This window comes from Camelus dromedarius, chromosome 14, assembly GCF_036321535.1.
Source record: "Camelus dromedarius isolate mCamDro1 chromosome 14, mCamDro1.pat, whole genome shotgun sequence".
Taxonomy (NCBI): Eukaryota; Metazoa; Chordata; class Mammalia; order Artiodactyla; family Camelidae; genus Camelus; species Camelus dromedarius.
Window position 1 is genome coordinate 56,262,083 of NC_087449.1, and position 14,229 is coordinate 56,276,311.

Genomic DNA, 14,229 nt, shown 5'->3' on the forward strand with positions numbered 1-14,229 from the left:
GTAGAGACTGAGAAATCCATGATGCAGAAGCAATATATCCTGTAAGATTCAGACTCAGGTCTGCTGTCCTTACATGAATTTCCCTGATATACTTTAAATGCACCGTAATAAAAAGTGAAATTGAAGGAGGATTAATAAAATGGCCACAGTTAGGCTAACAGATTGCTTATTCTTATGCTTGCCCTTAAAATGGTCAACTGACCTGACTGACCAGTTGCTACTCACAGTTTCAGGCCCACTGTTAAAACTAAAGCTATTGATCTTACTGTTTCTACTTTATTCCAGTAATTGAAAGTAATAATCAAGCTTGGTCTCTGAGTCCTTCTCCAAGGAGAAGGTTACAAGACTGTAACCTTACAAAATAGCCTGAATTGCCAAGAAGACCACACCTTGAGTACTTATGAGATAAAGAGATCTAACTGCTGGCCTCTACAGAATTGGTTGCCTGGAGGCATCATGATGCCATTCTGTCTTCTGAAGAGAAAATGATTCTGTTGCTTGTTATAGATGCTTTATTGTTTGAGCTATGGTTATGTAACCACCCCACCCCATTGCCAAGGTGGATTCACAGTTTTGAAGGCACTAGCCTGCTGTGAGTTCCCTTTGCCCAGCAAAGCAATAAAATTGCCTCTTTTCTTCTAAGCTCCAAGACCTTGTCTCTGGGTTATTTGGTTCATCAGGGACGGGGGCCGATCTTTCTCCAACAAAATCATCACCTTACTGCTAAACCTTCTCCTTCTGTACCTTTTATCTCACTTGGTAGAAACTTGATATGTTTAACTACCAAAGCTAGAAAACTGGTATATAGCAGTGAAGCACGGTGAATAATATTCACAATTTCAACATGTGCTAAGTGAGGGAATGAATGACACAGGGAGCTGTAAGTACCTAAGAAAGGGCTAGACTGGAAGGTAAACAGACTTTGATTAGAGCAACTTATCATCAAGTTTAGCAATTCCCAGTCCTAAATATCTTTCAAGTCTGTCTCCTCATTCCATATTTATTACACTACCCCAGTTCAGGCCTGCATTATCTCTGGCCTGTATTACTTCTATAGTAACACACTGCCTCTGACCTTGACCTAGACTGAGGGAGCTATACCAAATGCAAATCTCCATAATATTGCTCACCAGCTTTAGACTTTTTCAATGAGTTCCTCAGATAAAGGCAAAGTCTTGGCCTGCCTCGCAAGCCTTATGTCTCACCTCCCCATCTCAGAATTTGTGACATCACAGTAAGAAGTTTCTCCCTTCTATGCCTCTGTTCCTTGCAATACCCTTTGTCTGGAATGGTGCTTTCCTCTAACATGGGTAAGTTTTATTAAGGGTGGGTTTAGGAGTTACCCCTCCTTTGGGAAGACTTTTCCCAAGTACTCAAAACCTTCCAAGGCTAGGAAGGGAACTTTGAGTTTTTGCCACTCTCCCCTCACCCATCCCCAAGGGCAGGGCCACGTTTTATTTTCACCGTGCCTTCAGCGAACGATTGTCTAATGAATAGCACACATTAAGCTTCCAGTCCAAGCTTACCCAGTTGGTAAACTGCGGAGTCAAAAATTAGTGTTTAGACCTCCCCGCCCTGTAATAGGGCTCTTATTCAAATTACAAAGTCTTCAAAATCCTGACTCAAGCAGTGCCCTTTACACTTTGCAAAACATTCTGATAAGCTACTCTTAAGGTCCTGAGGCAGGGATTGCGAAAAATGAAATGTTTTCAAACTCTGGAGCTAGAAAAGGCCTTGACTAAAGAAAGAAGAAATCAGTAAATGGAGATAATAGTAGTGAGGAAGGCTCGCCAGCTGCAAGGATGACCTTTACGGTCAGAGAAACCCTGCCCAGGCACTCTGGTACGCCCCAGCACAATCCAAGGCACAGCCAGCCCACCACTTCGAAGACTACAAATCCCAGCATGCCTCGCATCCAGTGAGTGGCAGCTGGCATTGCATGCCGGGACACGTAGTCCAGTTCTAGCTCAGGAAAAAACACAGAACGTCCCGTGACGTCAGGAGGGCTCGGGAAGAGTCGGAACCGGTCCAGGCTCATGTTAAACCTTATTCCAGGGAGTTGGCGTGGTTTCTTTGGTGACCCAAGTTTCAGGTCCCACCCTACAATCCAACGGACCTATGGTGTGCGTTGAGTAGCCTCTCGCGTGAATCCTTCACGGTTAAAGGGAAAGTACCAGAAGCCAAGAGTAAGCAGCCTTCGGGCCTCGAGGCGCCGGCTTGTAAGAGTAGTGGCTCAGAACGTTACCCTGGACAGGGACTGAGACGTTGCTTCCCCAGCAGCGCCGGTGAGGACTTGACAAGAGTCTCCAACCGCGGATTGCCCTACCTCCGCCGTCGGGCAGAGGCGCGGGAGGCGCAAAGGTTGCCGGGAACGCGCATGCGTCCACCGCGGCCGGGAGTACACCTCCAACGTCTGCGGGCGCGGGGGGTGTCGGGTGTCCGCGGTGGCGCTTTGCGGCCGGTCGTGCGGGTCGGGCGCGGGCGGGCGCGGCGGCAGTGGCGCGCACAGGTGATTGACTGGCCAGCTGGCTGAGGGAGCGCCTGGTCCTCTTCGCTGGCAGGTGGCGGAGCCCACTTGGGCGGCGGTGGAGGCGACGGCGGCGGCAGCGGCGGCCAGGCTCAGGAGGCATTCCTCGGGCCAAGGCCATGGCCCCGCGGCTACAGCTAGAGAAGGCGGCCTGGCGCTGGGCGGAGACGGTGAGGCCCGAGGAGGTGTCGCAGGAGCACATCGAGACCGCCTACCGCATCTGGCTGGAGCCCTGCATCCGTGGCGTGTGCAGGTGAGGCCCGCGCACCGGGCCTCGTGCCCCTCTCGCGTCGGACCTTGGAAAACAGGGCCGGGGGCCGAGGGTCTGGTTGCGGGAAGGAAGAAGGCAGCGGGTTGCGTGCTTCTAGCAGGCGTGGAGAGAACAAGGTGGGGGCTTCCAGCTTTCTGGTGTCTGGGCGACCTGGGAACGCAGTCTTCCAGGGCTCTGCACGGAGGTGATGCTGTTGAAAGCCCTTTAGAAAAGGTTCTGGGTTCTTATCTAGAAGATGGCGGTGGAGATGGTTGAAAGCAGGAGCTGAAAGCTTAGCAAACGTTGGTGGTTGGTATATTTTGGCCGAGGCTCGGGTTTTGGTTTGTAAAACGGGAACTTCTTCGAAGTGAGCTTCATCACTGTGTATCTTGTATTGATGTTGACGCCGAAGGCTTCATCAGTATTTTTGGGTAGGGCTTTAGAAAAACATATGGTTGGCCTGCGTCATCGGTACCCTTCATCCCCAGTTGACCTCCCCTCTCTCGATAATCAAGTAATTTTTAGCCTTTTTTTTTTTTTTTTGGTGTTGTGGGGGTGGGGGTTGTTCTGACTCAAAACCAGTATACTGAGTACGAATGTGTGGATGCTGTTCTTCACTTCTTAGCCCTAGAACCTTGCTTTTATTTTTAGACGGAATCCTTAGCTGTTGTCCACCTTTCAACGCGGGAACTATAGTTTTTGTTCCGGAATGTTGCTGAATTGACTTGGCCAAGCCGGGCATGCTCAGTAGCCTTCTTTTGGCAAGCGTTTAGTAAAGACATTATGGAGTTTTTAACATTCCGCGGCAGGATCTGGAAGGAATGGAAGTCAAGGTTTAAGCTTTGGAGCTTTGGGAGAAGTGAAACAAGTTAGAGAGCTTCCATAAAGCAGATGAATAATTCCAAGCTCTGGGCGTCTGGCTCACAAGGAGGGCAAATCTAACTCCTAACAATCAGTACTGGAATGACAAGTCCGTGTATAATAGAATTAAGCTTCAGTCAATTTCTCCACAGTTAGGTTCCAGAGTAATTAAAAAATACAAACTCTTTCACTGTAATAGTTCTCATTTTGACGGAAGTAAAGGAGTAGAAATTGGCTGAGGTCACTATAAGAGGAATGTCATAGAGGTGAGTTTTAAGCTGCAATTACAGGGTTCATATCCAAACAGTTTTTTTTTTAAACGACTTTGAGATATAATTCACAATATGAGTCACCCATTTAAAATGTTCAATACAGTGTTTTTTTGTTTATATATTTACAGGGATGTTCAGCTATCACCATAATCTGACTTTAGAACATTTCAGCCCCCCGAAAGAAGCCCAGTCAGTACCCATTAGCTTGGCAACCAGTCCTTCCACCCTGGACCACCCCCCCTTACCCCACAAGCTCTAGGCAACCACTGATCTACTTTCTGTCTCTGACTTTGCTTATTCTCGACATTTCATGTAAATGGAATCATAGAATATGTGGACTTTTGTGACTGGCTTCTTTGACTTGCATAATGTTTGAAGGATCATACTTTAATTTAAAAATTGTGCAAACATTTTTTTAAAATGCACAATGAAGTTTACCATTTTAAAGTATAAAATTCACTGGCATTAAACACCTTTACAGTGTTGAACATCACTGTTATCTAGTTCCAGAACTTCTTCCATCACCCTAAAAAGAAATTCCATATCCATAACCACTAATCTTTTTGTCTCTATAGATTTCTTTTTTTCTGGGTATTTCGTATAAGTGGAATGTCCCTTTTTTGTCTGGGACTTAGCACTTAGGGTACTATTTTCAAGGGTCATCCATGTTATAGCATGTATCAGTACTTTATTCCTTTTTATAACTGAATAATACTCCATTTGTGGATATACCAGGTTTTATCTATTCATCAGTTGATGGATTTAAAATGATAGATTTAAAAATCCCCCTCCCCCTGCTTTATTGAGGTATAATTGACAGATACAGTTGTATATATTTAAAGTGTACAACATAATGATTTGATAAACACCATGGAATGAATACCAAGAACAAGGTGTTTAACACATCCATTGCTTCACATAGTTAAGTTGATAGACATTTTGGTTATTTCCATTTTCTTGCTGTTGTGAATAGTGTTGCTGTGAACATTGCTTTACAAGTATTTGTTAGAATACCTATTTTTAGTTCCCTGGGGTATATACCTAGGGGTGGAATTGCTGGGTCATGTGATAACTGTTTAACACTGAGGAACTGACAGTTTCCAAAGTGGCTGCACTACTTTATATACTCACAATGTATGAGTATATCAGTTTCTCATCACACAGTTTTTATCTTTTCTGGCAGGGGGTGTAATTATGTTACTATTTTCTTAATGAAAGTACTGAGGATTGAACCCAGGACCTCATGAATGCTAGGCATGTACTCTACTACTAAGCTATATACCCTCCGCACCCTCCTTTTTTTTTTTTTTTTCTTAAGCCATCCCAGTGGGTGTGAAGTATCTCACTGTGGTTTTGATTTGCATTTCCCTGTTGACTAAAATGTTAAGCATCTTTTCATGTGCTTATTGGCCATTTGTGTATCTTTAGAGAGATGTCTGTTCACATCCTTTGCCCATTTTAAAATTGGATTGCCTTTTTATTACTGAGTTGTAAGAGTTCTTTATATATTCTGGATACAAGTCCCATATATCTGCAAGTATTTTCTCTAATTCTATGGGTGTCTTTTCTCTTTCTTGATGGCATGATTCGCAGCAAAAAAACGTTTAGTTTTGATGTACAGTAGTCGTATTTACCTTTTGGTCACTTGTGCTTTTGAAATCATGCCTAATCTGAGGTCCAAGCAATTTTTATTTAAATAACAGAAAGGCTTTTCCTACACACATAACTCTTTCCTTTAAGCATTCTTTCTTAGCAACAGGAGATTAAAGAATTAAATAAACATATCATCAATATCTTTTAAAAAATTCTTTATACAACAGATTGTTGTGAGATGCCAGAGCTGAAGAAGTGTTTAGCCATATTCAAAGACTAGATGACTCAGGGTTATTATTTACATTTCTGAAACTGCTTAGTACAGTCACAGCATGAAAGCAAGAATCCTGTATCCAAAGAATTCTGCACATGTTATGTGTCTTAATTCTTAAAGCCACACTAATTTGCTAACTGTGAGGATCATAGTCAAGTAAGTTTCTTGCAGTGAAATTGTTGGGTAAGGGATGTGCAGTTTTCATTTTGATCTATATTGCTGAGTTGCCCATAAGAGTGATAGTTTCACTTTATATTTTTACTGCCAGTGTGTAAGAATGTCTCTTTGCCTTATACCATCATCATCAACACAATATGTTAATTACACTTTTTGATCAGATAAGTGGAAGAATGGTGTCATGTTAATTTCTTTTTGTAACAGTTAAGATTTTGATACGAATTTTCAAAGTCTGGACTTATACTTCTTGTTGTGTATAGGAGTATGTCTGTTTTGTTCTTATTAAAGAAACTGTACGTGACTATTATATTAAAACATTATGGAAATGTAATACAGTCTAGAAAGTCAACGTTATGCCCGTTTAAAAAAACACTTCATGGGGGAGGGTGTAGCTCAAGTGGTAGAGTGTATGCTTAGCATGCACAAGGTCCTGAGTTCAATCCCCAGTACCTCCTCTAAAAATAAATAAATAGACCTAATTACCCCCCCACTAAAAATTAAAATAAAATAAAATAAAGAAAAGAAATCTTTAAAAACAATAGAAAATAAAAAAACACTTCAATGGCTTCTCATAGCTCTAGTTCAAAACTGTTAGTGAGGACTGCTGGGCCTCACTCTTAAGTTTCTCTCTGTTGAGCTTTTCCTCTTGCTGGTGATCCAATGAAACCTTTCAGTTGGTTCATGTTTTCTCTCACTTTCACATTATTGGTCCCATTAACTTTGCTAACTTTCCCTGACCCTCAGACTAAGTTAGGGGTACATTATTTTGGATTTTTTAAAATCTTAATTGTGGCAAGTTTTAAACACATACAGAAGTGGAGTGGATGGTACAGTGAACCCCCATGCACTATGCGGCTTTAACAGTTAACACGAGACAACCACTTGTTTTATTCTCATTGCGTGCTGTACTTTTACTACTTACACAACTTTAATCTAAAAATTACCAGTTTAATGCATGTTATTGGTTTAGTAAGTGTTTTGTGTTCTATGAAAACTGGGTCTTTGTCTGTTTTTGTTCATAGTTTATCTTTCTACTATCTTAGCACACTAACACTTAGAGAATTAGTCCGTAAGCAAGTTTTTAGTGAAAGTGAGAACCCCTCCTTAATCTCAGACTCACAGATAACCAATGTTAAGGTAGTATAACTACTTGACTTTTTAAAAAAGTTTCTTTCTGTGTATCCGTTAAATTCAGCAAATATTTGAGTGCCTGTTATGTGCCTTGCAGAAATAACTTTTTTTTTTTTTTGGCAGGAGAGGGAGGTAAATACGTTTATTTATTTTTGTTTTTTTAATAGAGGTACTGGGGATTGAACCCAGGACCTCGTGCTTGCTAAGCATGCGCTCTACCACTTGAGCTATTCCCTCCCTGCCAAGGAATAATTATTCTTTTATTTAACAAATATTTTCGGCATTTGCTGTGGGCTTGGTAGTCTAGGTTGGCTCTGGGATAAAGCCCTAGAAGTTAAAGTTCCTTCCTTCATTTGTCATTTTAGAGGTCAGAAAGAAATAAACACTATAATTGTTATTTTACAGAAAAGAGTAGGGATATCACACCGTTACTTTTTTTTTTTTTGCAGGTTTTTATTTGATACTTTTTTCTGTATTAGTGCGTATAGATTTGCCTTATTTTTAATAGCAATGTGCTATTTCATTGTGTAGAGGTAAATGTATTATAATTTAATCAGTTATCTGTGATGGATCTTTGTGTTTCCAGTCTTTGATACTACAGACAGTGCTGCTGTGAACCTCCCCATACATGTATCTTGGTAGAGTCAGCGTTCCCACTTAGGTTGCAAGGTGAGGAATTGCTGAGGTTAAGGGCATGAAGACTATTTAAATTTTGGTAGATGGTAAATTTCCTACCATTTAACACTGCCACTTTTATTCACCCTATTTCCCACCCCAGACATTCCTATTTCAAACGCTAGTTTGATTAGTGAAAAACAGTACCTTATTTTTATTTGCCTTTTTTTGCTAGTGGCTTTTAGTGTTTTTTTTTTTTTTTTATATTTCTCCTGTGAATTGTGTATTCTGGATTGTTGATCATTTTCTTTCTGTTTTTCAGGAGCTTATTAAGTATTTATTTGTGTGTGTGTGTGTGTCGGGGGGTAATCAGGTTTGTTTACTTATTTATTTTAATGACAGTACTGGGGTTTGAACCCAGGACCTCGTGCATGCTAGGCACGTACTCTACCACTGAGCTATTCCCTCTCCCTAGAGCTTAAGTATTTCTGTTGAAGATATTTTTACCAATTTTTTTTTACTTTGGTGGTTTTTCCCTCTTTTTGTATATTAAAACTCATGATATTTTTGTGGTCAGGTTTACCAGTGCTTTTTTTCTTTACGATTTCTGGCTTTCCCAATTCCAAGATATAGAAGTATTCACTCATGTTTTGTTATAGTACTGATGGTTTCAGTTTATGCATTTTAATCTTTGTCCTTTTAGAATTATATTTGATTTAGACAGTAAGGTAGGGATCCATCTTTTATTTTGCTTTTTACCAAATGGCCACTCAGTTTTCTTAAGCCGTTTATTGAATAATCTGGTCTTTCCCTCCTCCACTAGTTAAAAAGCCACCTTTATTATATGACAAATTCTTACATGTATTTGAATTTATTTCCCAGCTCTTTTCTTCCATTGATCCAGTATCTCTGTACTAGGACTACAGTTCTAATTACTTGCTAATTAAAAAAAAATTTTTTTAAAAATTTTTTTGGGGTGGGAGGTAATTAGGTTCACTTATTTATTTTTAGAGGAGCTCCTGGGGATTGAACTCAAGACTGTGTGTGCCAAGCATGCACTTTACTACTTGAGCTGTATCAATCCCCACCACTTGCTAATATTTTTAAAATATCTGATAAGGCAAGACTCTTCTTAAATTCCTCTTGAGGATTTTTCTAATATTGTTATTTAATTAAAATTTATTTTTTATATACAGAAAGTACACGAATCATAAAATTTACACTGGATGAATTATCACACAGGGAACAACGTATCCTATATCTGCCACCAAGATTAAAACAATGCTAGCATTCCAGAACACCCCCATGTCCTATTTTCTGCCTCCTACTGGTGACTCCTATTTCCTTCCTCAAAAGTACCCACTATTCTTAGTTTGAACACCACAGATTACTTAGCCTATTTTAAACTTTGTATACAATTAATTATACATTGTAGTTCCTTCCCTGTCTGGCTAGTTTTGCTCAGCATTGTGAGCTTCATCCACATTGTGAGTAGCAGCAGTATTTTAGTGCTGTGAAGAATTCCATTGTGTTATTTTATACTTTATCTCTTCTACTGGTGATGGTCATCTAGAATTTTTCCAGAATTTGACTATTATGAATAAAGCTGCAGTGAACATTCTTGTATGTATCTCTTGGAGGTGTATACACACACGTTTTTGATAGGAGAGGAATTGCTGGGTCACAAGTGTTTATTTAACTTTATTTAATAGTGCCAGACCATTTTCCTAAATGATTGTAGCACATTCTGCTCTCATGAGCAGTCTCTGAGAGTTTATTTGCTGCATATCCTCACCAACAGTTGGTATAGTCATTTTAATTTTAGCCATTGTGATACAGGTGTGTCATGGTATCTACCATGGTCTTAATTTGCATTTCTCCAGTGACCAAAGAAAGTGTTTCATATTTGACTATTTGCATATCCTCTAGTAAGATGACTATATGAAATCTCTTGCCCAGGTTTTCTATTTGGTTATCTTGATTTGTAGGAGATCTTTATTTTTTGTTACAGATGGTTTTGTTGAATATATGTATTGCAAGTATCTTCTACTCTTGTCTTTTCACTCTTAATAGCATCTTTTGATGAACAGAAGTTCTATTTTCAGTGTAGTCTGTACTATATATTTTTCTTTATGGCTGTTGCTTTTTGGTGTGTGTATCTTGTTTAAGAAATCTTTACTTTTCCTAAGGTCCTAAAGATATTGTCCTATTGTCTTCTACAAGTTGTATTGTTTTTTCTTTCATAGTTAGACCTACAATCTACTTGGAATCGATTATTTATTGACAATTGAAAGTAAGGGCATCAAAGAATTTAAAGGTTTCCTGTTCCCTGTGACCTTAGCAAAGTAGAAAGGTTGAATGACTAATGTAAACATCTCCACTAGAAAAGGTAACAGCTCTAAGTGAAAGGGACATATGTAGGGAAACAAACACACAACATTAACCAAAGTATAATTTATCTTCTGCAAATCCTCCACACCTAATTTATTTCCTTTGGCTTCTGAGGTTATTGTTAAGAAAAAGCTAGCCTTATATTTGGGGCAGTCTAAATAAAGAAATGGAGTAGAAGAAAAGCCTCATGTGATCTAGCAATTCTGGAGTTTTCTGTGTAATGTTTATGAAAAATTCCTTTAATTTTTTTTAGTGAAATGAACTGAAGTTTAGGTTCCAGGACGGCACATAGCATGTTTTTCTTGTGGTTTTATGTATCTGATGTTTTCACCAATTGTACTACAGTCTGAGAAGCTGGGATAAGCTCAAATGAGATAAGTTAAATTATCTGTGAAGGAGTCTGATCTCACTGCTGACTTGATTAATTCGTTTCAAATAAAAGTCATCCAGAGAACAAGGTTATAATTTAAATAATTCATTTGGATTTTGTTCATAAAAACAACATGTGCATTTTGTATAGGTCTTTTTAAACTTAACATTAAGGATGTTTCCCCGGGAGATTATATAGTTTAAAAAGTAATTTCTAATCATTGCATAATTTTCCATTTTATATACCCTAGAGTATTTAACTACTATTTTTTTAAACATTTTTTATTGATTTATAATCATTTTACAATGTTGTGTCAAGTTCCAGTGTTCAGCACAATTTTTCAGTTATTCGTGGACATATACACCCTCATTGTCACATTTTTTTCTCTGAGTTATCATAACATTTTGTGTATATTTCCCTGTGCTATACAGTGTAGTCTATTCTACAATTTTGAAATCCCAGTCTATCCCTTCCCACCCTCCACCCCCCTTTAACTACTATTTTGTTGGGCATTTGTCTGCCTTCCTTTTTTCTTCCCCTCTTTCCCCTTTTTCCTCCTCTTCCTCGTCTCTCTCTCTCTCTTTTTTTTTTTTTTTTGTTAAGCTCTTAATGTTGTGAGCATCCTTATAAGTAAAAATTGACTACTTTTATGGTTATTTTCTTAGGAAAAATTGTAAAAGTGGCATGGACATTTCATACACATTACTATTACAAGATTTGCTCCCACCCACTCTGCAGTTATATGAACTTCCCTGTCTCCCTCCTTGCCACCACTGAATATTAAGTTTTACAATTGCTGCCAACTTCATAAGTGAATGATGGCATCTTTTGATCCCTAGAGAAGTTGAAAGATTTTTTTCAAGTGTTAGGCCATTATTCCCTGAATTTGTATAAAACCTGAAATGTTTCAAGTCATCCTCCTTGGAGAACTAAGTCCCACTGTAAAGGGAGGGGGGCTACTTTTAAGTTTTAATAGTTAATTAAGCCTATTTAGAGAGGGAAAGACTTTCTTTTTAACTTGCACTCCCCCCAGCACTTTCCTGTTTGGGTGGTATCCTGTTAGAAAGTAGATTCATAATATTTCCAAGTAAGGTTACTTTTTAAATCCTTTTCTGCTTGGCTTGTCCTCCTTTTCCTCATAGAAGCCTCAGTTTCAGGCCAACTAATTTGATATGTTAATTACAAGAGTATTGGATATACTGATCATTTTTACAGTTTTAGAATCCCAATTTTGTAGGGCCTAACTTTGAGGTTTGGAAAAATAAAGGTATTCAAGGTATTCCACTTTCATTAGGTGGCACAGCTTCAAAGGTTGATTGGATTTTTAAGCTTGAAAAAAAAATGCTTTTTTTTTTTTTTTGGAATACCCAATACAACAGTTAACAAATTACTAATACTTCAGGAAAGCTTCTGTCCATGATGCTTTACATAAGTTTGCTGTTGAATTTTATTGACTTTGCTTTATCAGTTGCTTCTCAAAACTTTTTTGCCCAGGATTTCTCTGTATGTGGCAGAGGAGTCCTAGAGAGTGTGGGCATATGTGCTAAGGAACCTGTTTGTGGTTTTGCTTTTATTTTTGCTTTTATCTTATATGTCTAGTATCTGAGCTGTTGATATAATAATGCTAAGAGGAAACACTAAGTTCTTCAGTGACTAGAATCTAGAGTTTAGATTATGTTGTGTTTCAGGAAAATACGTGCTTTAGTCATTTAGGTATACAAGTTTCCTTTTCAATAAAAATTTGAAGTAAAATAATTAGCTAATAGTCTCATTAAGTTTAAATATGAAAGCGACTTAAAAAGTACACATTGAGAACTCTCATTCCTACATCTGTCCCCATCATCCCATTCTTTCAGATCCTCTGTAAGAAACAACTTTTATTTTCTGATTATTCTTTCAGTGTTTATGCAAATATAAGGAAACACAAACATTTTCTTCTCCCTTTTCTTACACAGATGTAGCATACTACATACACTGTTCTATACCTGTAGACATGTCTCTATCAGTACCTAACAGCTTCCTTGGTTTTTTTTTTTTTTAAGAAATTAAGGCTTTAAACAATTGAGGTAAAATTATATATGGTGAAATGTTCATTCAGGTTTTTAAAAAATATAATTTTAGAGCAGTTTTTGATTCACAGCAAAATTGAGCAGGAGATAGATATTTCACAAGTTCTCTCTGCCCCTGCACAAGCATAGCCTCCCCCAACATCAACACCCCTTGCCAGAGTGTTACATTTATTACCAATTGATGGAGCTACATTGAAACATTATTATCACCCAAAATTGACAGTTTACACTAGGGTTTACTCTTGGGTGTTACATATTCCGTGGGTTTGGGCATTACAGTATTCTACAATATAGTTTCATTGACTAAAATCCTCTGTGTCCTGTCTATTTATCCCTCCCTCCCCTGGCAACTACTGATCTTTATATTGTCGCCATTGTTTTGCTTTTTCCAGAATGTAACATAGGTAGAATCACACAGTATGTAGCCTTTTCAGATTGACCTTCACTCAGTAATATGCATTTAAGCATCCTTCATGTTTTTTCATGGCTTGATAGCTCATTTCTTTTTAGCACCCAATAACATTTCATTGTTTGGATGTACCACAATTGCTTTATCCATTCACTTAAGGACATCTTGGTTGCTTCCAAATTTTGGCATTTATGTGTAGAGTTGCTTTATAAACATCAGTGTGCAGGGTTTTGTGTGGACATGTTTTCGGCTCCTTTGGATAAATACCTGGGAGTGTTTTTGCTGGATTGTATGGTAAGAGTATGCTTAGTTTTATAAAAAAAAAAAAAAAAACAAAAAACACACAAAAAAACCCGGCCAAACTGTCTTCCAAAAGTGGCTGTACCATTTTGTATTCCTAGCAGCACTGAAGGAGAGTTCCTGTAGTGCCACATTAGCATTGGGCCTTTTCAGTGTCCTGGATTTTGGCCAGGCTGATAAGGTGTGTAGCGGTGTCTCATTGTCTTTAATTTGCATTCCTCTGAGGACAGAATGTGGAACATCTTTTTGTATGCTTATTTGCTATCTGTGTATGTCTTTGGTGAGGTGTCTTTTAAGGTCTTTGGCCTTTTTCCTTTTTTGTTTTTTCTTTTTTTAAAATTTAATTTAATTTTTCGGAGGGGGAGATAATTAGGTTTATTTATTTATTTAATTCTGATGGAGGTACCAGGGATTAAACCAGGATCTCGTGCATGCTAAGCACACACTCTACCACTGAGCTATATCCTTTCCCCTGGCCTTTTACTTTTTTTTTTAAATTTAAGCATAGTTGATTTATAATGTTGTGTTAGTTTCTGGTATACAGCATCATGATTCAGTTATGTACACACCCTATATATATATATTATTTTTCATATTTTTCACTGTAGGTTACTACAAGATATTGAATATAGTTCCCTGTGCTATACAGTAGGACCTTGTTGTTTATCTTTTGTTTGTTTGTTTGTTTGTCTGTTTTATATATAATAGTATCTGCAAATCCCAAACTCCGCATTTATCCCCTTTCCTTTCCACCCTGGTAACCATAAGTTTGTTTTCTATGTCTGTGAGTCTGTTTCTGTTTTGTAAATAAGTTCATTTGTGTCATTTTTTTTTAGATTCCACATGAAAGTGATATCATATGGTATTTGTATTTCTCTTTTTGGCTTACTTCACTTAGTATGATAATCTCTAGGTCTGTCTGTGTTGCTGCAAATGGCATTTCATTTTTATGGCTGAGTAGTATTCTGTTTTACACACACACACACACAC

The 14,229-nt window shown here is 38.3% G+C and overlaps 1 protein-coding gene across 4 annotated transcripts in view; it reads left to right on the forward strand.

The window, feature by feature from the left end:
- Positions 1–2,416: 2,416 nt before the first annotated feature.
- Positions 2,417–14,229, forward strand: part of USP48 (ubiquitin specific peptidase 48) — a 73,900-nt gene continuing 62,087 nt past the window's right edge. For 2 of the 4 annotated variants that reach the window (XM_031464292.2, XM_031464294.2), the window contains exon 1: positions 2,417–2,780. In XM_031464292.2, coding sequence (XP_031320152.1) covers positions 2,647–2,780 — 134 coding nt within the window. In that variant the 5' untranslated portion in view covers positions 2,417–2,646. The remainder of the gene's footprint in view (positions 2,781–14,229) is intronic. The other 2 variants (XM_031464291.2, XM_031464293.2) reach the window with 1 other exon arrangement.